The sequence below is a fragment of the Canis lupus genome, chromosome 1 (assembly GCF_011100685.1).
Source record: "Canis lupus familiaris isolate Mischka breed German Shepherd chromosome 1, alternate assembly UU_Cfam_GSD_1.0, whole genome shotgun sequence".
Classification (NCBI taxonomy): Eukaryota; Metazoa; Chordata; class Mammalia; order Carnivora; family Canidae; genus Canis; species Canis lupus.
In genome coordinates this window covers 54,025,989-54,051,974 of record NC_049222.1, presented here as the reverse complement: position 1 = coordinate 54,051,974, position 25,986 = coordinate 54,025,989, and the positions used below count along the sequence as shown (strand labels likewise).

The 25,986-nt window shown below is 37.0% G+C and overlaps 1 protein-coding gene across 1 annotated transcript in view; it reads left to right on the top strand.

Annotated features, from left to right (window-relative positions):
- Nucleotides 1-25,986, top strand: part of PDE10A (phosphodiesterase 10A) — a 298,525-nt gene that overhangs the window by 258,853 nt on the left and 13,686 nt on the right. The window contains 2 exon segments of the mRNA XM_038526520.1: nucleotides 5,378-5,550; nucleotides 25,574-25,685. Coding sequence (XP_038382448.1) covers nucleotides 5,378-5,550; nucleotides 25,574-25,685 — 285 coding nt within the window.

The following is a 25,986-nucleotide window of genomic DNA, read 5'->3' as shown; positions in this document are numbered from 1 at the left end:
CTGCCAAGTTTTATTTAAGGGAGAGTGAGTGAGTCTCCTTACAACAAAGAGTTTAGGTGGCTTGATACTGAAACAAAAAGTAGAATGCCTCCAAGTAAGGAGACTATTTTGTGTGACCAGTGACATCCAAGAAAACAAGTAAGCTTTGTTTCCTTACCCAAAGCTCTCCCACACATTTTAGTAATTGTGGTAGAACCATTAGTGCTAGAATATTAAATCCACTTATTCTCTCTTAATGAGATGTCAATGATTATTTTGAATATCAAAGCCACCCTTTTCTGTATGTTTGCCTTCTGTGAATATTCCATGTCAAGTACTCAAAGTCAAAATTTTAAAAAAGACCAATTAGGAATAATCTTTCTTGTTATTAAGAAAATGTTCTTGGGGTGCCTGGGTGGCTCAGTCAGTTAAACATTTGCCTTTGGCTCAGGTCATGATCCCAGGGTCCCAGAAGAGAATCCCACATCAGGCTCCTTGCTTGGTGGGGAGCCTACTTCTCCCTCTCTCTCTGCTGTTCCCCTTGCTTATACTCTCTCTCTCCCTCTATCTCTCTAATATTAAAAAAAAAATCTTTTTTTAAAAAAGAAAATTTTCTCAATATTCCATTAATCTTGAATTGTCTAGATTCTGAAATATGTTTACATGTTAAGAAAATTATCTTTATACCCAGCATTTTGGAATCCTGTAACATTTTCATTACTTCCTATAGTTGCTAACAAGCAATTCTTCCAATCTGTCTGTACTAAGTAGAATTTACTGCAAAGTTATCATACTTCTCTCCAACACTGCCTTTACTAATAAGTTAAAAGTTATCACACAGAGGCTAGCTTCAACCTGTCACTTTCTGTAGATGTATTCTGAGTGGATAAAAGTGATCTTTGGCTACCAAATTTTTTTCTAGGCATATATGTTTGTTTGATTTTCCTTTCTGTCCCTTTGCTCTGGCTGCAGTTAAACTGGTAGATTTTGTTCTCTTCATCACAGTCATCGTCATAGTAATCACTTCATCATTTATTAGGTGCTCATTATAAACACTATATACTTAATACTTACTATAAATAAATAAATCAGAAACCTAAGAATTTTGCACGTATTAACACATTGATTTTTATAACATTCTATGAGATAGGTATCACAGTTTATTTCCATTTTACAAATAAGAGGAATGTGCATCAAAGAGGTTAAATAACTTGTCCTTTGTCATACAGCTAGTAAGTGAACAGGATTAAAAGCTAGAATTGTTTGACTCCAAATCCTAAGTTCTTAATTACAGTACTACTATGCTTCCTATCCTGTGGTTGATGAAGTAGGTGATTAAGTATCAGAATAAATATCCAGCTGTTGCCATTGTGAATGCTCGATGCAGTTGACTTTTGTCATGTCAGACCCCCTGAATGATTCAGCCCATGCCTATGGCTTCCTGTGGTGGTGACTTAAACCCACCCGGTGGGCTTGGGCTGGTTGGCATACAGGTATTAAAATCTGAGCCCCAGGGCCTTTCCTTAAGAATCTCTTTCATAGAACTAAGCAGCATGGGGCTTTGAGGAGAATTCTTTATGATTAATAATAATATTTTAAAAGCTTGCTGAGGAAAGATGGATCAGCGTGTCTTTCTGCTTTGGTTCTAACCAAACCCACACTGTTGCTAGAGTGATTGTCGTAGGACAGGCCTCTCCTGTCCTGACCCTTCTTGTCGCCTTCCGGTGATCATTTCAGTTCTGACACAAGGCCTTTGTTTGAACTCTTACTATTTGTCACCATTTTTTCACGCAGACGATGTGCTTGAGCCATATTGAAATTGTGTGGCTCCCACGGAACACGTGTGGTCTCCTGCTGTTCCGTGCAGGCTTGTGGCCCCTCGTTGTCTGCAGAATCCGTGTCCCTGCCCGAGGTCTTCTCCATCATGGAGACTGCTCCATCCATTTTATTGCGTGCTTATACGCGTCTCTCCCATTAAGCTGTGAACCCTTCACAGAATGAACTCATGTTGTTTGGGCCCATGGGCAGAGTAGCTGCTGTCCCGTGAACATCCTTACACAAAGTGAAGCCTTGCAGACGAAGTATCTGCCAAATCAGTAAAGACCTCTTTTCTTCATCTTGTGATGGGAAGAACAGAGGCAGTGCAGTCAATGGCTAGAAATCTGTGGGGTCACCCTGTTGAGAGTCGGAGGGATTGAAAGATGACCCACCTAGGGAATGGGTCACCAGGGGGCTTCCAGCACATAGCTGATTCCAGCATTGCCCATGCTCTCTAGTAGCTCATAGACCTCAGCTGCTTAGAGCACCTGCAACAGAGCCCACTCATGCTCTCACAGGCCTGAGGACTGACTATATGCAGTTCATCCATCTTTGGATTTTAGACAAATTTCCCAATATAAAATGCGTGATTGATACAAAATGGGATGAACTGCCTTAAATTCATATAAACTTTACACAGTACAACCTGGGACATTAACTATAATAAACTCACCAGTTGGTATATAAAAGGTATTATTTTATAAGGTTTTAATGTTAACTAATGTGAAATTGGAGCTTTTAAAAGATTTAAAGCTATTTATCTGCTCTGTTTGGTTGCTGTATCTCCCTTATTTTCTTTTCCTTTGGTAGGAGCAAAGTGCTGAAAAATATGTACTTGATCCTCTTAAAGGTATACAGTTCATGTATTTGTTACCTTTGCTCTTGCAGAATATTGAAGGAAGCAGTAAAAGGGTTCTGGCTACAACTTTCCCTTACAAAGGACCTCTGCTAAACTTTTCCACCTAGTTTCCTTTCATATCAAAAAGTCCCTGAAACCAATATTGCATGTTAACTAGCTAGAATTTAGATAAAAAAATTTTTTTAAAAAGAAAAGCAATGAAAGAAATAATAAATCTGAAGTAGCCAACAATATACAGATCCTTTAAAATCATCTGCATTTGCGATAGATCATGGATACTTTTGAGATGTCCTTAAGGATGACACACTCAGCAAACATATTTTTATAATATGTGTGTGTTAAATATATATGTGTGTGTATGTGTGCGTATATATATAGTTGCAGTGAGTTTGTAACTCTATGGTCCCGGAGACAATTTCTAGAACCCAGGCTAAGAAGTCCCTATTTTAGAGGGATTAAAGAAAAATTCTCAACAGTATGATAGAATATTTTTATACACTACAATTTAATGGTTTATTGGTAATAAAGCACATAAATATTTTTCACATGTGATTGCTCTTTTGACAGCCTGCCAATAGTAGATGTGTGCATGAGAACCAACCATGCATACCAGTGTGAAACATGTTTACGCTTTGGGAGCGTAGGTGACAAGGCATTAAGTATTGAAACGGAAACTGCTACTTTTCCTTGAGTTAGGATGAAATGAAAGCAAAGCAGATTTCATAGCAGGAGTCAGAGAAAAAAGTTCTTTTCTTTTAACTTCCTGCTCTAAAATTTTTGGAAGTTTGAGTTCAACCACCTTCCCAGAGCTTGAATCTCTTCCCCCTGTCCCCTCAGTGACTAAGCAGCCTGGGTTCAGCCTTCCACCCACAACATTTCCTACATCATCCCCGTGGTAACTGAACTTCAGGGGTTTCTTCCTCATGTTGACCTGAAGTCGGCCATCACGTCTACCCTTTGGCTGTCGTATTCATGAAGGCTGCTTCAAGTGAGATTGTGTTACTAAAAATGACCAAAATGACCAGTTTATCTAAGCACCGCAATTACTCCTCAGGCAAAGAAAAATCCTGTTGATGATTCAACAAATAACTTCATTTCAATTAGATTCCAAAGAGTTCTTCAGAGAGTTCTTTAAATTTTATAATTTGAAAGTGAAATCATGTCTTTGAAAATGTTTTGTGAATTTCAAGCATCCTATAAATGTAAGTCCTTCCTATTATTACTGTCAGAAAAATAACCAACCCCATTTGCTGCATTTATCATAGGATAATTTAAATATTTATAAAAGCTAAAAACTAGGTAATAATGATTCTGATTGAAAAAAATGGTGCACATACAGCCTTATTTCAGGGTAATAGGAAGGAGGCCACGTCTTAGTGAGATGTCTGATTTTGTAAAAAAAAAGTATACTTTAATAATTTCAAGTTTTTAATGTATTGTATCAGCCGATAAGTATAGCTTAGAGCAAGTGAAAGCAATCAGTTACAGTAGGACTATGTTGTCTCATAATGAATAATTTAACAATAATTGATGAGCCCACAAATTGAATGCATCCTTATTATTTCAGTCTTTTTGTTTGAAAAAAAACAACCCATTTTTAATCTCAATTACAAATAAAGACTTAAGATTCTCAGAGGAAAAAGTGTTTTTTTTTTTAATATTTTATTTATTTATTCATGACAGACAGAGGCAGAGACACAGGCAGAGGGAGAAGCAGGCTTCACGCAGGGAGCCAGACATGGGACTCGATCCTGGGTCTCCAGGATCAGGCCCTGGGCCAAAGGTGGTGCAAAACCGCTGAGCCACCCAGGCTGCCCATGGAAAAAGTTATTCTAGAAAATTCTTAACAGATTCATATGCAAAAGAATAATGCTGAGGTACTAGAGTACAAATGCCCAGTGTGTAGTCTTGTCCAGGGTTTAGTTTGCTGTTCTCCCTCCTGTGACCACAGTGGAAGAGGGGGTGTTTTCACCTCAGCAATTTGTGTTTTACATAAAAGGATTGTTAACCCGTTGGGAGAAATTTTAATATGCCTGACTAAACTTCATTTTGAGATTGTGGAACCGTTTCTTCAAGGATATGGAGGAAGTAGGTTACTATTTGTTAGATGTGCTGAAGTGGACAAAGATATACATGATTTATAACCCATTAGTTTCCTTCTAATATAAAAATTACTAAAGTTTTAAGTTAGTTTAAGAAGAAATGTTTTAAAGGGCACCTTGGTGGCTCAGTGGTTGAGCGTCTGCCTTTGGCTCGGGTAGTGATCCTGGGGTTTTGGGATCGAGTCCCGCATCAGGCTCCCCACAGTGAGCCTGCTTCTCCCTCTGCCTATATCTCTGCCTCTCTTTGTGTGTCTCTCATGAATAAATAAATAAAATCTTTAGAAGAAGAAATGTCTTAAATATTTTACATTTTCTAGTCATTTAATAGCTTACTAGAAATATCCAAAAACTAGATCTATATTTAAATAACTCGGATTTTTTGGTAGCAAATGATGTTACTGTAGGAAATAGATCCTTTACATGGTAACATAATTGTTGTAGCTTAAGGCAAAACCACATTAATTTCCATTAATCATTACAAACTATCCTTTTGTTCCCCCCAAACTTGTCATTTGTGTGCCGAATGCCATTGACTGACTGTGTTTCAAGTACCTGCAAATGTCATAAGATTAGAGCTTGTGCTTGTTATTGGTGGTGTTTATTTGTGTTTTTTCCGTAGTTGGAAGGGCACAATATCTTCTCCACCCTGAGCTCCAGTGAATATGAACAGGTGCTTGAGATCATCCGCAAAGCCATCATTGCCACAGACCTTGCTTTATACTTTGGAAACAGGAAACAGTTGGAAGAGATGTACCAGACCGGATCGCTAAACCTTAATAATCAATCACATAGGTAAAAATAATTTTTAAAAGTTTAGAAGCATAGGAACTATTATCTGAAATAAACTTAAAAACAGAAATATAATTTAGCATAAATTTATATTTGAAGGAAGAAATGTAAAAATCTTTATATGTTTTCTTTTTGTTTTACATGCACTTTATATTTACTTTGCATGTTTCCTTATTTGACAGAATTACTGAGTGTGAATTGTGGGGATAATTAAAATATATGAATTGCAACTTAAACTGCTCACACAGGAATGGATACTTTTAAAGAGAAGTCATCTTGCAAGAGGTCTCTCCTTGAATTCATTTCAGTCCAGGGTTTAGTCATTGGCTTCACAGACTCAAAAGGAAATGAAAATGGATTCATTTTTCAGAATCCGGATCTTATTGATCGGGTTAATGTGATTGGTGGATAAAACTGGAATTCCTTCTTATTCATCTAACATAATTTTAGTTATAAACATCAGAGTACTGGGATTTAGGAAACTAAGTGACAAAAGTTTGTTTCATGAACATGGAGTCAGAACAAAGAGAATTAGATTACTTAAAATGTTCTAACGTATCAGGCTAAATTTATCTGGTTTATTTTTTCTGGGAAGGCATGTCTTACCTAATGGATTCAGAAATATATCAGGTGTGTTCATGGTGAACCTGTCCACCATCTGTATAGTAGATCTCTGTCTACTGGCTAACCTGCCTCTTCCTCTTGTCAGTTTGTAGGTATGACCACCACCTTTTCCTGCTAGGACTCTCCCTTTGTGGTTTCCATGTCTGATCAAGTCCATCTTAAGGGATGCCATCTTTACCTTGAGATTTGTGAACACTTGTTTACTGGTCTCTGCTAGTCCTGCTGGACTTGGGTCTATATTCTCTTTGTTCAGGTGCTGTCCATTCTTCCTCTGTGCACCTTCAGTATTGATCATAACATTTCTTTCTTTTTTTTAATTTACCTATGTAGCTGCCTTTTTTTTTTAATAAATTTATTTTTTATTGGTGTTCAATTAACCAACATACAGAATAACACCCCAGTGCTCATACAATGGAATATTACTCAGCCATTAGAAACAACAAATGCCCACCATTTGCTTCAACGTGGATGGAACTAGAGGGTATTATGCTGAGTGAAGTAAGTCAATCGGAGAAGGACAAGCATAACATTTCTTTTTTAGAAGAGTTTGCTTTAAAGCTTTTAGAAGCAATTCACTCAGGTACCACAAACATGAAACATGAGGTTTACAAATGACTACAGATATGCAATAAAGTTTACCTCTTCAAGAATATCATATACATGTAGTAAAATGATATCCATTCCTTTGATTAAGCCGTCGTTGTTTGTGATTCAGTTTGCATTCAAACAGGCAGGTCCAGATTTTGCAGAGCCTGAAATTTAGACAATTTCGGGAACCCTGTTTAAGGAAAAAAGAGATACCTTATTTTCACCTAGGGCAGTCTGAACACATTGCCAGGGCCCTCCCAGGACCATGGAAGGGGTCAGTGTCATTATGGGCCACAGAGGTTCTTCCCAGCACATCTTCCTCTGCTTGCAACAGGTTTTGTGTGTAGCTCTTGTAAAAACAGGTGTTTGTTTACAGTTCTCTTTCTTATGGTGGTTTATAAGATTAGGAAAATAGACCCTGGATGAAAGTAGCCTTTGGTTTGCTGAAACTCATACACATACATTTTTTTAGGTTATAAGTAAGAGTCATGTAACTAGTATCAAGTTTCTTTCATATATTTTTAGCAAAATGGTTACAATAATATTTTAAAATAGAAAATTTAAAATCTAATTACAAATAGTATATTTGGTGCTTAATGCATATGTGTGTGTGTTAATGGTGTATACTGTCTACCTATGGATGATTAAATTTTGGACAGTTAATTTTAAAGGTAATGCATGTTTGTCTTAACAATTCAAAGAGTGCAGAAGAGTATATAAGAAGAATATTATGTTTTTCTGCATTCCATGCCAGCAATCTAATTGGTATTAAAATCATCCCATGTACTTTTCTGTGTTTATCCAAAGCTCTGTGTTGGGGTGTGTGTGTCTGTCTGTACACTATGTCTACACAAACATACTGTCCTCTGTTTTTTATTAATAAAAATGTGATTATACACGATGCATTCCCTTTTTTGAGGAGTTACATAACACCTTGTAGAATGGGGTACAACAATATAAAGGCTTATTAAAACTTTCCCCATACTGGTGGTCAGATATTTCTAGAATTTTGCAGTGTAAATAATGCTGCAATAAACTTGCTTATTTAGTCTTACCTGTTGACCTATTGGTCCTTTAAAAATAGATACTCCTCCTAACATGTGAGTGAAAATTGTTGCTCATTAAATGTGCCATTTTCTGATAGCTCTCTGTATTACAGATTGCTTCATGTTTGTTGGCCATTTATTATTCCTACTTCTATGTATATGTCTGTTCAGAGCTTTTGTATGTTTTTTGTTGAATTGTTTACTTTTTATGATAAATAAGTATACATTATATATTTTGTTAAGGGTGCTAGGAGTTTCTCTGTTATATGTTACAAATATTTTCTCTAGGCTATTTTCAAAAAATTTATTCAGATTTTCTTTTGACTATAAAGAAATTTAATTTCATGAGGTCAAATCTCCCATTTGTTTTTATCAAATCTGTTTTCCTGTCTTGTGTAAGACAACCTCCCCTGTCCTCACAGTAATATATATAGTACTTAGTTAATAGTTTTGTATATTTTTATAGTTTTGATTCTCATAGTTAGATCTTAGTTCTTCTGGAGTTATGTCTTTTATTTATAACTGGTGAGTTGAATCAATATTATTTAATTAATAGTCTCTTTTTTCCATTGATTGAAGTTTTCATCTAAACTTGGATAATTGTTTCGATTTCTTAAGCCATTTAAATACCAATTACCTAATCTTCCACTATGTTCATACTGTTTTGATTACTGAAACTATGTTGAAACTTATACATACCTAGTAAGATCATCTTCATCTTTCAATTACCTTCTAAAATTTTTATGGAAACTGTTACTTAATAAATACATTTTTAAATATTTTTATTAAAAACTATTTCAAACTTATAAAAAAGTAGAAATTATATTGAGATATACAATTTATACCCACTACCTGCATTCAAGAATTGTTAACATTTTACCATATATTTCAACCTTTCTTTTTTCGATGTGCCCTTTGAATGTAAATTATAGACATCATGACTTTTATCTCCTTCATCATGAATACTTAAAAAGAAATATTCTGCTATCAGTTCAAAATACCCACATTGGCTTTTCATTGCAGCTGTGTTTATTTCTTCACTTGAAAATGGAAGTAGATTGTCTTCAAAGACACTGGCATGAGTCTTTAATCCTTTTTTGTTTGTTTGTTTAATATATTGGAGTTCAATTTGCCAATATATAGCATAGCACCCAGTGCTCATCCCATCAAGTGCCCCCATTAGTGCCCGTCACCCAGTCACCCCTACCTCCCGCCCACCTCCCTCTCCACCACCCCTTGTTCGTTTCCCAGAGTTAGGAGTCTCTCATGTTCTGTCTCCTTCTCTGATATTTCCCACTCATTTTCTCTCCTTTCCCCTTTATTCCCTGTCACTATTTTTTATATTCCCCAAATGAATGAGACCATATAATGTTTGTCCTTCTCCGATTGACTTATTTCATGAGTCTTTAATCCTGACAACACTTTATAGCTTGTCTACACAGGTCTTATCTCTTGGTAAAACTATATGGTTGTTTTACAGATTTAATCACTTGTGAATATATTTTTCCCCCATTTTTAACTGGAAATACAGCTTCCAGTATAAATAAAGTTATGAATTTCTATATATTTCTCTGTTTTGCTTCATGTGTTTAGAAACTTTATTAAATGCTTACACATTTATATTTGTTATGTCTTCTCTATGATTTACCCTCTGGTCAATGTGGAGTTAATTCTCTTTTATTGTCTGTATTACTTCTTGCTGTAGAGTTTTCTGTGTTAAGAGGCACACCAGCTTCTTTATGCTTACTTGTGACATGTCACATTTTTTCCAGTTCTTTATTGTCATCCTATCTGTGACTTTATATTTAGAGTGGGTCTTGTTACCTGCAAGTGCTTGAGACCCAAAATCACTAACTTCCTAACGGACTGTTTGTTCTGTTTGCATTATTGTTTCTATATTTGTGGTTGTCTCATTATCTGACTTGTGTTCTCTTTAACTGCTTGTTCTTTGTGTCTCCTTTCCTGCCTTCATCTGAGTTAATTGAATGTTTCCTTCAGCACTTCTTTCTTTTCTTTTTTTTTTTTTATCAGCACTTCTTTCTGTATCTTTTACGGGCTTTCACTGTTACACCTCTCTATATTTTAGGTGGTTCCTCTCCAGTTTACAGTCTCCATTTTTATCAGTTGCTTTGAATTAATATCATGCCATTTCCATACAATGTAAAAAACTTGAAAAAACAATCCACTTATATACCCCCTTTTGTCTCTATGCTTTGTTAAGTATGATACCGATATATTTGTTTTGTATCCCACGTAGGTTGCTAATATTTTAAATGAAAGAGTCAGTTGATTACTAAAGAATTTTTTAAAAGAAAGAAAAATCACATGTCCTATTTCCCCACATATATACCATTTCCGGTGATTCATATTTATTCAGGCAATTCCAAATTTCTATCTAGTGGTATTATCTTACCCTAGTCTAAAGAACTTCCTTTAACATTTCTTACAGTGTGTTGACAGCACTTTCCTCCAGCCTTTGTTTATCTGAAAATGCCTTTATTTGGGCTTCACTTTTCAGATATTTTTGCTGGATTTGCAATTCTAAGTTGATAGATTTTCTTTTGAAAATGTTCAGTGGCCTCCTGGCCTTCATCTTTCTTTTTTTCCTGATAAGAAGTTAGTGGCCATTCTTATTTTTATTCTTCTATATATAACATGTCTTTGTATTCTGGCTACTCTTAAGGTTTTGTCTGTATCTTTTGGTTTTTAGCACTTTGTAATGTTCCTAAGTGTGGTCTTCTGGCACTTGACCCTGCTTGAGGTCCTTCCTCTGAGGTTTTGGGGACTCTTGGCTGCTGATTTCAGCAAAATATAGAAAAATTTCCACATTATTTTTCTTCAAATATGTTTTTCTGTCTCACTTGTCCCTTTTCTTCCATAGCTCCAATTATATGTGTGATAGATCACGTAATGCCATCTTATGGGCTAGGGAAGCTCCGAATTGTTTTTTCAGTCTTCTCCTTCCGTGTACCTCAGTTTGGGTAATTGGCTGTACTGTGCCTTTGATTCCACTGATCCTTCCCAGAATCCTTCCCAGTTTGTTATTAACTCCATCAAGTGGTGTATTTTAAGTAGTGTGTTTTCCAGTTCCGAGATTTATTTTTGGTTCATTTTTGTAGCATTTTTGTCTCAAAATTCCCCATCACTTTGGTCTTTGTATTCAGATATATATTTTTTTTTCTGAAGATTCTTTGACACATCAGTAATTCAAAAATCCTTGTCTGCATCTCCACTGAGTTTTCTATGAATCTATTTAGTTGACTATTTTTTCCCTGAATTATGGAGTACCTTTTTCTATTTATTTTATTTATGTACTACATTGTGGATAAATATACTGTGTCATCTTTCTGGAATCTGGTATCTTTCTCTAAAAATAATTGATTTTTTTTCTAGTAGCTGATTAAATTTCTCATGGATAACCCTACACTTATGGATATGTGCCTTTAAGCATTTTTAGCATGGTTCTGTTTCTGTTTTGACCTTGGTCTTTGGGTCACCAAAGATTTGAGGGGAATATGAATAAGATTTGGGGACCTCTATCTATGGCTGTCTCATGGTTTCACGTGTGAATTCTATCTACACTTATAGAGGAAATAATATCAATCTTATACAAAATATTTCTGAAAATAGGAATAGGAAGCATTTACTGCCTTATTTTATGAAGGCTGCAGAATCCTGATGCCAGCACCTGACAGACACATTACAAAAGTAGTAAAGATCAATCAATATTCCTCATGGACATAGATGCAAAATTTATAACAAAGTATAACAAATTTAGTCACATATAAAATAATAATAAAGTATAACAAGTGGATTTTATCTCAGGAATAGCATTTACTAATTAATATAATTCACAGGAATAGAATACAGAAGAAACACTACGTGATCATTTCAAAAGATGCAGAAAAAGCATTTGACAAAAACCCCTGTTGATGGAGGGAAATATCTGAGCAAACTAGGAATATAATACTTTTTTAATGTCTTAAAGAGCATCTTTGAAAACACTATATAGCCACTGTGATGATAGGTGATGTATTAAGGACTTTCCCTCCAAGTCTAGAAGCAAATGAAGGATGACCACTTCTAGTTTGCTTTGAGCTGGCACCTAGTCAGTGCATCACAGTGAGAAAGAAGTAAAAGGCATAAGAGTTGAAAGGAAAAAGGAAATCTGTCCTTATTTTTAAGTCACATACAATCTGATTTAAAAAAATCCTAAGGAATCTCCCAAAAAGTCTGCTAGACTTAAATAAGTGAATTTAGCAAGTTTACAAGATAGATGATCAGCCTTTTAAAAATTATTTATTTTCATATACGAATAGCTATCAATTGGAAATTGAAGTTAATAAAACCATTTTACATGCTGTGTCATTTTTTTAAATAGCATACTTAATAGATTTTACATGGTATATAAGTCTCTGTGCTAAAAATGCAAACCATTTCTGAAATAAAGAGTACTATACGAATAGAGTGATTTGTCATGATTATAAATTACAAGAAATCGGTATTGCTAAGATATCAGTTCTCTGCAAATAATGCTCCAAAAGTGTAATCCCACTTGAAACCTTAGCAGGCTTTTTTGTAGACTTTGACAAACTAACCTCAAATTTATATAGAAATACAAAAGATCTAAAATAGTCAAAACAGTTTTTCAAACAAAAGCCCAATTGGAAGACTTAACACTACCCAATTTCAAGGTTTACTATGAAGTACCAGTAATCAAGACAGTGTGTATGGTGTTAGGGTAGACAAATAAATTGGTGGAACAGATTACAGAAGACATGCTATATATAGCCTATTGATTTTTAACCAAAGTTTAAGAAAATTCAATGGAGGAATAGACAGTCTGTTCAACAAATGGCTCTTGAATTACTGAGGTTTTAGTTGGATGGTAGACTTAAATGTAAAAGCTAAAATAATAAAAATTTCTAGAATAAAACATAGGAGACAATCTTAATGACCTTGGGTAGGCAAAGATTCCTTAGCACACAAGAAGTACTAACCTTCAGAGATGTCAGTCAACGGCTACATCCTTTGAATTGTAAGATTAGTAAGGTCTGAGGATCTAATTATAGCACGGTGATTATATATGATACTATATTTTATTTTTGTAGTTTGCTAAGAGAGTAAATCTTAAGTGTTCTTATCATACACATACACACAAAGAAACTATATGAGCTGCTGGATGTGTTAATTTGATTGTGGTAGTCATTTCACAGTGTATACATGTATCAAGTCAACACATTGTATAACTTAAATATATACAACTCTTGTCAATCATACCTCAGTGAAGCTGGAAGAAACAAAATGAAAGACCTAACCTTCAAATGAACAAATGATAGATTGGACTTTATCACATTAAGAACTTACAATCTTCAAAACCTTTAAGGAAGTGAAAAGCTACACTATGTAAGAAAAATGTTCTCTGTATTTAAGTCTTAGACAAAATAACAATTATTTGAAAGATTTATCTTATAAATTTTAAGTAAACATATGAATGACCTTAAAGGAGGTTAAATGTTAATATAAATGGTATAAAGTGAAATAAAAGTATGGAATGTCTCTCTGAAATGTGAGCATGTTGGATCAGAGGCTCCTGAGGGATTGGCCAGCGAGGAGTGAGAGAAGCAAGCAGAAGCACAGAGAAACCCAAAGTTCCATGACTACAGATTGTTACATGCCAAACCTGGGCCAAGTGGATATGAAGCAAAGAATGAGACAGCTACTTGCCCAATTGCTGCCAAGTGTTTCCAGTGTAATAGGAAGATTGACACATAATGAAATGGAAATGTTGTGGAGAGAAAAAGATTTGACTTCATCTGAGAAATGGAAATGTTGTAGAAAGGCCTATCCACATTTGCCCAGCTTAGTTCTGAACCTGAATATCCTCAAAATAAAATTGTGTTCTAGGAACTGTTATGGGCTAAATTGTGTCCCCTAAAAAATACCTGGATTGAAATCCTAATTCCCAGAATGTGACAGTACTTAGAGAGAGAGAGAGAGAGAGAGAGAGAGAGAGAGACTTCAAAGAGTAATTAGATAAAATGAGGCCATCCATGTAAGTGGGTCCTCATCCTGTATGACTGATACCTTTAGAAGAAGAAATTTAGATACAGACATGACAGATGGAAGACCATGTGAAGACACAGGGAGAAGATACCCAACTGCAAGTCAAGAAGAAAGGTCCAGAATAGACCCTTCCCTCATGGTCCTCAGTAGGAACCAACCTTGCTGACACCTTGAATCTTGGACATCTGGCCTCCAGAACTGTGAGACAATAAATTTCTATTGCTTAGGCCACCAAGTTTGTGGTACTTTGTTACAGCAACTCTATCAAACTAATACAGAGGCCTACATGATTTTTTTGTCTTTTGCAATCAAAATTGTCCAAGTTACCCAGGGGATAAGCAGACTTGACTTTGGGGAGGGAAGATCTGGCCACACTTCAGTGGGGCTTCCTGGGTAGGGCAGCCCCACTTTGTGCCTGTTGGGCCTCCTTTTGGCCAGCCAGGTAAATTAGCACAGACACCTGTTGTCCCTCTTGGATGGGGAGTGATTAGGTAAGAAGACATCTACCAGGTCATGGTTTCCTGATGTTCTAACTTGGATCCAGAATCACAGTCCTGCAGGGAGGACTTGGGGAGACAAAGCTCAGGAATCTCACCTTTCAGCTTCTTGGTACGGGAGGGGTGGAGGTGGGATTGTGAGAGTCTCCTGTCATGACTCATGCGAGGTATCATAGAGAAGAGAAGTTAAGAGAGTAATAATGACCATACTGGAAAGCAGTTAAGCTCGTTCTCACAATAACATTACACAGGATCAAAAACTCTGCATGATTTGATCCTGTTTGTAATCAGAGTTGCCATGAACTAACACCCAAACCAATGGGACAGGGTGAGTTCAGTGTGACTCAAACTGGGCAAATGTGGGCACATGGGTGGGAGCCTTTGGGCTTCACCAGAAAAGGCCCTCATCCTTCTGTTCCGTTCCTTGGAGCCCTTGAAATCCCATTGTTGTCTGCCTTTTCAGTGAGGATGTTATCACAGCTGGCCTGTGCCAATAAGAGAAGAGCAGGGGCCTTCAGCTAGCCAGACTCAGAGATTCTGCAAACGAGACTCTGTGTCCTGGTAAGAAGAAACCAGCCCGGCTATTGGGAAGATGAAGAATGTGTAGACATGCCTAGAGCTGAATAATTTTCCATTCCCTGTGTTTCTAGGCTGGAGCAGATGCCTCTAGCAGCCAAAAGACTTGGACAGACAGCTCTAGGAAGTCCCAGAGAAGTGGGAGGAGGGGATACCAAGGAGAAGAACAAGCTCTGCCCTAGAGGACAGGACAGGAGATCAACTGGTGCCTTGTTTGGGTTGAGGCTTGGCCAGGGGCTTGTGCAGCACAGCAAGAGTCAACTGGGAGAAGGAGAACTCGTCGTCACCCTCAGTGCTCCGGGGCCAGGTGTTCAGTGCTTTCAGGCCCAGTGGTTAACATCAGCCTTTCCATCTGTATGCTAACCTTTACTAAGTACCGAGTGTTTACAAAGTGTAATGCCAGCAGTAGAGGAGAGCTTCAAGACAGTGACGGACTCTTCTCTGGTATCCCTGCGCAGGAGTATTATAAGTTTGTATTTTACATTTAGGTCTGTGATCCATTCTGAGTCAATTTTTAGTGAAGCGTTAAAGGTCTGTGTGTATAGAATCTTTTTTTTTTTTTTTTTTGCATGGGGATGTCCTGTTGTTCCAGCACCCTTTGTTGAAAAGATGATCTTTGTTCCATTGTATTGCTTTTGCCTCTGTCACAGGTGATTCACCCCTGTATTTATGTGGGTCTATTTGGGGTGCTCTGTTCTGTTCCATTGATGTGTTTGTCCATTCTTTCTCCACCTCACTGTCTTGATTACTATAGCTTTGTAGTAAATCTTGAAGTCAGGTAGTGTCCATCCTCCAACTTCATTCTCCTTCAATATTGTGTTTTGCCTCTCCCAAGTAAATAGCAATTGTTTTTAATTTCAGATTGCACTCCTTTGTTGCTGGTATATAGAAAATGACTGCCTTTGGTATGTTAACTTTGTATCCTGTGACCTTGCTGTAATTATTTATTTATTAGTTCCAGAAGCATTTTTATTGATTCTTTCAAATTTTCTATGACAGCCATGTGTGAACAGTTTTATTTCTTCTTTTCTAATCAGTACAGCATTTCTTTCTTTCTTTCCTTTTTTTTTTTTTTTTTTTGTCTTATCGCATTAGCAAGGACTTCCAGTACAGTATTGAAAAGGAGTGGTGAAAGAGAACACTCTTGCCTTGTTCCTGATCTTAATGGGAAAGCTTTGAGTTTCCCACCACGAAGTATAATGTTAGCTATAGGATTTTTGTAGATATTTATCAAGTTGACAAAGTTCCCCCATGCCTAGTTCACTGAAAGCTTTTGTCATGCGTGACTGTTGGAGTTTGTCAGATGCTTTTACTGCATCTACTGACAGGATAATGTGATTTTTCTTTTTGCTATGTTGATATATGATGGGTTACACTAATTGACTTTTGAGTACTGAACCTGACTTACATACCGGGGTACCTGGGATAAATCATAATTGGACATGTTGTATAATTCTTTTTATACAGCATTATATTAGATTTGCTAATATTTTGTTGAGGATTTTTGCATTTATGCTATGAGAGATATTAGGCTACAGTTTTCTTGTTAATGTCTTTGTGCAGTTTTGGTATCAGGGTAATGGTGGGCTCATGGAATGAGTTAGGAACTGTTTCCTCTACTTCTGTCCTCTAAAAGAGATTATAGAGAATTGGTATAATTTCTATCTTAAATATTTGGTAGGATTCACCCTCTGAACCCATCTGGGCCTGGTACTTTCTGTTTTGGAAGACTATTGTTGATTCAATTTCTTTAATAGATATAAGCCTATTTGAATTATCTATTTCTTTTTGTTTGTTTTGGCAGGTTGTATCATTCAAGAAATTGATCCATTTCATCCAGGTTATCAAACCTGTGGGTTTAAGGTTGCTGAGAGTATTCCTTCATTATCCCTTTAATGTCGTTGGGATCTGTTGTGACCTTCTCTCTCATATCTGATGCTAGTAATTTGTATCCTCTTTTTCCCTTGGTTTAGACTAGCTAGAGAAGCTTATTGTTTTTTGGTTTTTGTGTGTGTGTGTGTTTTTAAAGATTTATTTATTCATGGGAGATACAGAGAGAAAGTTAGGCAGAGACACAGGCAGAGGGAAAAGCAGGCTCCATGCAGGGAGCCTGATGTGGGACTTGATCCCGGGTCTCTAGGGTCATGCCCTGGGCCGAAGGCAGCGCTAAACCACTGAGCCACCTGGGCTGCCCTAGCTTATTGTTTGTATTGATCTTTTCAGAGAACCAGCTTCTGATTTGGTTGATTTTTTTCTATCAATTTTCTATTTTCAGGTACATTGATGTCTGCCCCAGAAATAATAATTCATATTATTTTTTTTCTTCTGCTTCATTTGGATTTAATTTGTTCTTCTTTTTATAGTTGCCTGAAATAGAAGCTTGGTTTTTTTTTTTTTTTTAAGATTTTATTTATTCATGATAGAGATAGAGAGAGAGGAGAGAGAGAGAGGCAGAGACACAGGCAGAGGGAGAAGCAGGCTCCATGCCGGGAGCCCGATGTGGGACTCGATCCCAGGACTTCAGGATCGCACCCTGGGCCAAAGGCAGGTGCCAAACCGCTGAGCCATCCAGGGATCCTCAAAGCTTGGTTTTTTAATTTTATATCTTTATTCTTTGCTATTGTGTACGTTTAATGTTATTAATTTCCCTCTAAACACATCTTTCCCGGCATCCACAAGTTGTATTGTGTTTTCATTTTCATTTAGCCATAAATACTTTTAATTTTTTCTTGATTTCTTCTATGACTTGTGTTATTTGGAAGTGCTTTTGTTTAATCTCCAGGTATTTGGGGGATTCTCTGGCTATTTTTCTGTTATTGCTATCTAGTTAATTCCATTGTTATCTAAAAGCGTGTAGTATATAATTTCCATTCTTTTAAGTTTGTTATGGTATATTTTGTGGCCTAGAACATGGTCTGTCTTGTTGAATGTTACATGTGAGCTTGAAAAGAGTGTGTTTTCTACAGTTGTTAGATAAAATAGTCTACAGATGTCAACTATATACAATAGTTTGATGGACTTATTGAATTTAAACATGTCCTCACTGATTTTCTGCTGTCTGGATCTGCCATTTCTGATAGAAGGGTGTTGAAATCTCCAGCTATAATAATGGATTTATCTATTTCTCTTTGGCAATTCTGTCTGCTTTTGCCTCACATACTTTAATGTTCTGTTGTTAGGCTTATACAAGTTGAGAATTGTTACATCTTCTTGGAAAACTGATCCCTTTATTATTATGAAATGGTCCTTTTTATTGCTGATAACTTTAGCTTTGAAGTCTCTTCTGTCTGAAATTAATATAGCTGTTCCCATTTTCTTGTGAACAGTGTTAGCCTGGTATCTTTCTCCACTCATTGACTTTTAATCTCTGTGTGTCTTTATATTTAAACTGAGTTTCTTGTAGACAACATATAGTTGAGTTGAGTCTTGTTGTTTGGTCCACTCGGATGACCTTTTTTAATTGGTGTATTTAGACCACTGACATTTGAAGTGATTATTGTTATAGTTGCATAATATATACCATATTCACTACTCTTTTCTCCTCTTCACAGTTATTCTTTGTTCCTATTTTGCCTTTTACTCTTTTTCCACCTTTTGTGGCTTATTTGATGATTTTATATGATTCCATTTTCTCTCCTTTCTTACCATATCATACTTTTTTTTAACTTTTTTTTTTTTTAGTGGTTGCCCTAGAGTGAAAGATTTTTTTCAGATCCTAAAGCCAATAAGAATGTGAAATTTTGCTCAATACATTTAGATGTAAAGAAAACCAAAATAAAACAATGATATACCACTACATGTTCCACTAGAATGGCCAAAATTAAAAAGACCAACAATACCTAGGTGTTGGCAAGGATGTGGAGCTACTAAAATATTAACATACTCTGGTGGGAGGATAAACTATATACAACTGCTTTAGGTAGAATTTGGAAGTTTTTTATAAAGCTAAATATATGCTTACTTTGTGACTCCATTCTTAGGTTCCTCAAGAGAAATAAAAGCATATTGTTCACACAAAGACTCAGACACAAATGTTTCCCACAGTCTTATTCATAATACATCTAAACTGGAAGCACCTCAAATGTCCAATAACAGGTGCATGGATAGACAGTTTCTGGCATTTCCACAATGGAATTCTGTTCTATTCAGCAGTTTTAAAAATTAGGAACTGCTGACTTGTGAACAACATGGATGAATCACACGCATTTTGTTGAGTAAAATAATTTATATATTCTATAAGAAAACATTTTTATGAAGCGCTACTGTAGGCCAAATGAATTAACGGTGTTAGGGATTATGGTAGAAATCAGACTGGCATTTGTGGGGTCAGGGAAAGACCACTAGTTGGGAGAAGGACAGAAGGGGTTTCTGGGTGCTGGAGATGTTCCTTGTCTTCATCGATGTGGTGTTTTGGGACTGTAACATTGTCATACTCCTTGAACTTTATCCATCAAATGTATGCATTTCATTCTATATATATTTCACCTAAATTAAAGTATGAGAAACAAAAATATACAATCCAGAAATACGATCATGTGGTAAAATATGAACTATTTTTGCTTCAAGTGTTTTGTCCTTAAACAAGATGGATTTTGTGATTCTATCAGTTTTTAGATGAAATCATTTAAAAAGTAAATAGAATGGTCTTTAATTCACCAGATGAGATCAAATCTCCTTTCTAGGGGGATTAGGAGTTGGTGAGCTCATAGAAGCAGCCCACAGAATATGCATAGTGATGAGTAGGCTTTTCACCCCGTTTAGAATTAGTAACGTTTGAAATATTCCCACATTTGACGTGGGTTTGGTGGCCTTCCATGGGTCTCCTTATAAGGATTCTGTCTCAATGTACATAAAGAATTGCACAATTGGGGCCATTCTTCAAGATGGCAGGTGTAGTATGCAACCACAGTGGCTTCTCTGAAGGTTCAGAGCTGATCTCATGGCTGTTGTTGCAAGCCCTTCATCTCTCCATCTTGTAGAGCCTCTTATTATGCTCGAGTTAACACAGACATCATTTCCCTGTGACTAGATATGTATTCTACCAGCCGTCCTTGTCATTAATGCGGGTTTGCTCCTGACACTCCCTAGACAGCATCACCTGGATCTGGACAGCTGTTTCTCCAGCAGAGCCTGCAGGTTGCAGATGTATTTCACTTCGATGCTGGAAATAGCTCAGTTGGGCACTCTACAGAAGGTATAGGTATCAACTCCAAATGTTGCTAGTTTTTATATCTCATTCCCAATTTTCTTGCTTGAGTAATTCCTGTTCAAAAAAACATGAGCAACTGCTCCCTTCCTTGATTCTGCTGCACGTTAGAATTGTTTTCCGAGGGGCAGGTGTCTACCTTGCCAGCTAGCCCATATTCATAGTAGCCAGGCACTCTGCAAACTGTTAAAAAGGATGCTTCTCCAAAGCTATTTTTTTCTCTATTAGTTAGTGGGTAGTCTATAAGCTAGTAATATATTTTTAAGTAAATGTTACTGTTTCTGCTATTTTACTGTTTACCTTTGCTTATCAGTATCTTTTTAAATTATGAGTTTTTTATTATGAATTCTTGATCTCTTTCATACTTTTCATATGTCAATTTATCTGATATTGCTGAAATGTCTGTACTTAAAAATATGATAATATTAGGTGATAGTTTTTATAGATATCGATTATAACGACTCCACTGGATAGTTGGTAAACAACAGACAGTGGCTTCTCTCTTTACACCTAGAATTATAATACTAAAGCATGAAAAGATGACATTCATCTGAGGAAGTCAATGATGGACTTTGGCCAAGAGTGAAATCACCTAAAGTATAGAGAAGTGCATCCTTTATTTAAATTAAGAATCTCTGTCTACCTGCGGTAGTAAATGCATGAGGGCCTCATTCTGCTAGGTATGCTTTATGTTTCATCTGAAGAGCTTGAAATGTAGGGAACTAAGTTCTAACATGAAATTGCTAATGTTCTAACTTGATTCAAAGTTACACACAGTAGCCCATGTTGCTGTGTAAGGGCTCTCAATTCTAGAACTAAGACAATGCATGACTTTGTTATGCAAATAAATTTTGAATTAGGATGATTTTTAATAGCAGCAAGTCCGTGACACACATTTGCTCGAGTGATTCTCCATTGACATGTACTCATTTTTCTCTCCATGCTATTTTGTGAAGAAGCAACATAGGATTCTATAAAATGAAGAATTGAGAGCTTGAGTTTAAAGTTTACTTTAGTGAGATCATTAGTGCACTATGCTTATGCCTCTTTCAAAGAGTTATTTGTATTATTTGTGTCATTGGAAACAGCAGGAGTCTAGCATCTCTTCTACGGCTTTGGCTCTGCAGCTATTCAAATATTTTCAGAGAATCCATAATATCCTGATTCTGGTTTAATGTTTAAAAAATAGCCACAATGGGCTGTCTTATCAGAGAACTATAATACAGTGATTTAAAATTCCTTGAAGATGAGCTTAAAACAGGAAAAAATCATTAAAATGGTCATTTAAGGGGAAAATGATTTAACCTAGTCCCTTTTCAAATATTATGTATGATCTGATTTTAAAATGAAACAGAAGAGTTAAAATAAGACTATAGTAGTTTCTTAGCAAAACGTCCACTAATACATCCCCCAAAGGCTTATTCTTTATTTACCCACTGGACCCCAGTTTACCCAACCTCTGCCATAGTTGTAATAACCTGGTCATTGATTAGCTCTTTGTGTATGAACATTCTAAGATATGCAGGCATGTATTTATTTTCCTTTTTCTTTTTTTCTATTTTCTATGACAGTTTTGTGCTGGACTATCCAGACACTTTAACCTGGGGTCCCCAAACACTAATGGAATTGATTTTCTTAGATTAGTAGAAATTTTGACCTTAAACCCATTTTTCTATTTCTGTGCCATGTTGATACATGACTAAAGAGGTATAATTTTATATTTAAGTGGTTTGCGTTTCAAACGTGTTTTCCACTGTGAACGACAGCTTTCTAGCTCTCTCCTCTGGGGTACTCCTGTCATCTGGGTGGCCTTAGTTTGGCCTTCAGATTCACTGACCACGTTTTCCACTTGGACCTCTAGAGACTAGTTCACCCAGCTCCCTTGCTCCCCCTCCGGCTTCTGTCTAGATTCAGAGACTGGTGGCATTGACAAGAGATGAAAGGGCGGGAGGAGAGAAGAGTTGGTGTGTTTGCCTCCCTGGCTTTGTCCCTGTGGGTCCCTGGCTATGCAGAGCTGGGGAGGGATACAGCCTGTGCTCCCCATCTTCGGCCTCCCTTCAGCCTGCCCCTGCCTTTGTGAATGTTTGACGTTGGGATCCTGGCTGAAGATTATCAGCTTGTGTTCGAGTAGGTAATGTCACTGTGTTTAAAAACTGGGCCACATTATTCAGGAGGCCAGAATGAGGTCAGAGCCTAGTGAACAGTGAGGGTAGAGAATTAGAGGTCCTGAGTCTTTAGTTTTGAGTTCACTGTGGAAACTGAGCCAGTCATTCATTCTTTTTGAATTCTAGATATTGACACAAGTGAGGAATTGTGATAATAATTATCTGAGAACTCACTATATATCTTCATATCTCTACCTGAAATCTTTTATAAAGTTACTTATGTCTCATCTGCTCCAGCCGTGTGTTTCTACTTTTTTTTTCCACTTGGACATCGTCTTTATGGCTGATCAACTTCTATAGACAGTGGAGAGTAGGCAGGGGGTGGGAGGCATAATGGAAGAGTAACCCACCTGAAATCCTGCAGATTGTGTGGTTTCCTCTCCTTTTGTAAGGTTTTGTGATTCTGTGATCTTCTATTGTGGGAGGAGAATTTTAAGATAGGGTGGCTCTGAGAAGACAAATGTACACCCTGGTGAGAGATGCTCACTTTCAGATATCAATGTCTGCACATCCTGATAGATCCTCTGTGTTTGGTTTCCCTGCCTGGTCTGAGATTATGCATGAGGGAAAGGAGAAGGGAGAGAAGGGGTGGGAGCTTTGTCACCATAACTCTTGGAGATGTTAATGTGCTTCACCTTGGCTCTACCCAACATCCAGAGCCCTCCTTTCCCTGGACCACTGTGGTCTCCTACGGAATCTCTCCCCTTCCCCCGATGCCCCTACAGTTGTACAACTCATTCTCCACCCAGATCTCTCTAAAGCATGGAGCATGTTGCTCCTCTGCTCACAGTCTCCACTGTCTGATGGCTTGCTTGTTAGTCCTCAGACACACCATGCTCATTACTGACACGTCAGGACTTTCACACCTACTCATCTCTACTGGGACTTTCTCACAGATCTTCATTATTTTGCCTCTTTCATAATGATTTTTACCAACTTTTTCAATGAAAATTTTTAACCTTATTTTCTGCTTGTCCCTATTAGAATGTTAGTTCTGTAAGCACAGGGCTACTTGATTCATTACTATAACTGTTCCTGAGACATAGAGGCATTTCAGAAATTTTTGGAATAAGTGAATGTAGCCAAACCCCCAGAAATTAATTACCAAAGAATCATCTATAACATAGGCATTGTGTTGGACTCTGTTATTTTTACAGAATAGGTTACACAGTTATACAGGATTGTACCTAGAGTATAGTTAGCCTACACTCCATCCCTTTCATGGTTGGTTATTAGAATACATGATGAATTAAGCATCTATCCCAGTTAGGCCTATATTACATCCATGGAAAGAAATGAAATGATTCCAATTTACATATTTCCAGACAACCATAACCATCTAACTAATTTATCCCTGAAAGTAAAAAATAAGTAATTTATTAAAGGTATTTAATAAAAACCTCATCTTATTTTTCTTTTTTGGTTACCAGTAAATAATTACTATTGTTTTGTCTAAGTAATTTTGACAGTGAAATCTGAATGACAACTGGGTCATAATCTTTTCAACCCTGAGAGGAACCACCTTACCTGGGAAGTCTCATACGGGGAGAGAATTGGTTCCTTGCATCTTGCAGTGCCCAGTTCTATTAACATTTCTTGTTTCATGGATTTACAAGATAAGAAATCTTTTTTGAGGTAAAGCATATTAGAATGTTCAGCCAACAGAAGTAAATGTTGGGATATGTATGTGTGTATAGTTTAAATGAGATTGGATTATTTCAATCTTATGAAATAGAGTCAGTTTTATTTTATGTTCCATTTCTGTTTAATGAATTTACCTGTTGAATAAACAGATAATAAAGTTGTTCTTTTAGAAGCCCAAATCCAGAAATATTCTGCCTTTAAACCACCAAGTGCTTAGGAAACTCCCTCATCAGGAAAATACAGAATATCCTGATCGTGTTAAAAGGTTTGAACCTTCACACGGCATCTGTTGGGGGTCACAGAATGGGTACACAGACATCTCATCAACATTTTTAGTTATTTCCTCTGCCCTGATAGAGACGTGTTCTTAAGAAAAGTAAGGTAGTAGAAGAGATCGTTTATTAGGCAAATGGCCTAAAGGAAGTGGGCTGATGGGAAATAAAGGAGCCTTGCAAGTGATCAGCGTCCATGACACAGGCAACAGACCACGCAGGGTCTCCCAGATATCCGGGCATCTCCGTGCGGGAGTGCCACTAAATCAGAAACCCTGTCAAAGTTTGGATAGGTGTTCTTATAATATGTCATCTGCCATGGTCAGGACAGGCTCAGGATCCAGGGTGGGGCACTGTAGCCACTGATGGTGACCATTGTGCAACTACAAGAAGTAAGGCAGCCTTTGGCAGTATCAGATTCCTGAAACTCCTTAGAATGCTCATATTAGCTAGGAACGGTGACATCTCACTTGTGGCAGTTGTGTGTCTTTCTTGATAATTTGCCTTTTAAATTATGTCATTTGCTTCCTAAAAGTTAAACTCAGTTAAAATTCCTTACTAATTAGCAGTTAGTGCTACCATTAAGCATAGATTTTGTTTAGGACAACCACTTGTCACTAGACCAAATCCATTAAAGTTGTAGGGGTATGTCCGTTTGAAGTCTTCAAGCAGTTATTTCTTGTTCTTCAAGAGGAGAGATTAAACCAAACCATGTTTAGAGAAAAGAAGTCAAAATGTGAATGCAAAGCACCTGGAAAGGAGAACTCATTGCATTTGGAGGTTAGAGTTTGCAAAGTGTTTGGAGGGAGCTCCCGTCACACCCGTTCTCCACGCTTGGAGGGCAGAGAGTGTGCTGAGGACCGGAGTCTGCTCTGGCCTCGTCTTTAGCTGTGGGCTCTAGGGAGGTCACTTCATTGCTCTGCATCTCATGGTTTTCTTATATGAACAAAAGGATTGGGATAGATTTTCTTCTTCAAGATTTCTTCACCCTGTACATTTCCAGAATTCCCTGAAAGTGAAAATCCAATCCACAGCTGTGGAAGCGCACCAGAGGACTTAGGTGGCACAGAGCATGTCTACATGGTGTTTGATTGCCGCAGTGATACCAAGGCAGCAGGGGCACACGGTGAACAGAGGTGACACAAGGTCCCTCCAACTTAAGCAACACTAATCTTTAATTCCACTTACATCTCTGATTGCGGGTTATACCTTCAATACTCCCTTCCCGGTTGTCAAGGAATGCCTACTTGGAGACTTATTTCTGAAAATCCAGAAGTCTTTGTAGCCTTTATTGTAAGAGAGCAAATGCCACACTAACCAGGTTTATTTTACTGTGTTCTAGAGATCGTGTCATTGGTTTGATGATGACTGCCTGTGATCTTTGTTCTGTAACAAAACTATGGCCGGTGACACAATTGACGGCAAATGACATATATGCAGAATTCTGGGCTGAGGTATGTTTTTTATTTTTATGTGAATCTTAAAAATGAGAAAAATTCTGATGAGCAAGTAAATATATGGGTAAATTGGTAACAATGTCTTAATAGCTCAGGTTGCTTGTTACTTCAAAAAACTATTGGCAGTCACATGCAGTAGAGAAATTAGCATTTACACATGGATGTAAGGACATTTATACAGACCTACAGCCCACAGTATTGCAGGTCCATCAGGGTCACAGACTGTGTATGCCTACACTTGGAAATTTGGGACATGATTACCATAGACAGACAGGATTCTGGAAATATTCTAGATAGT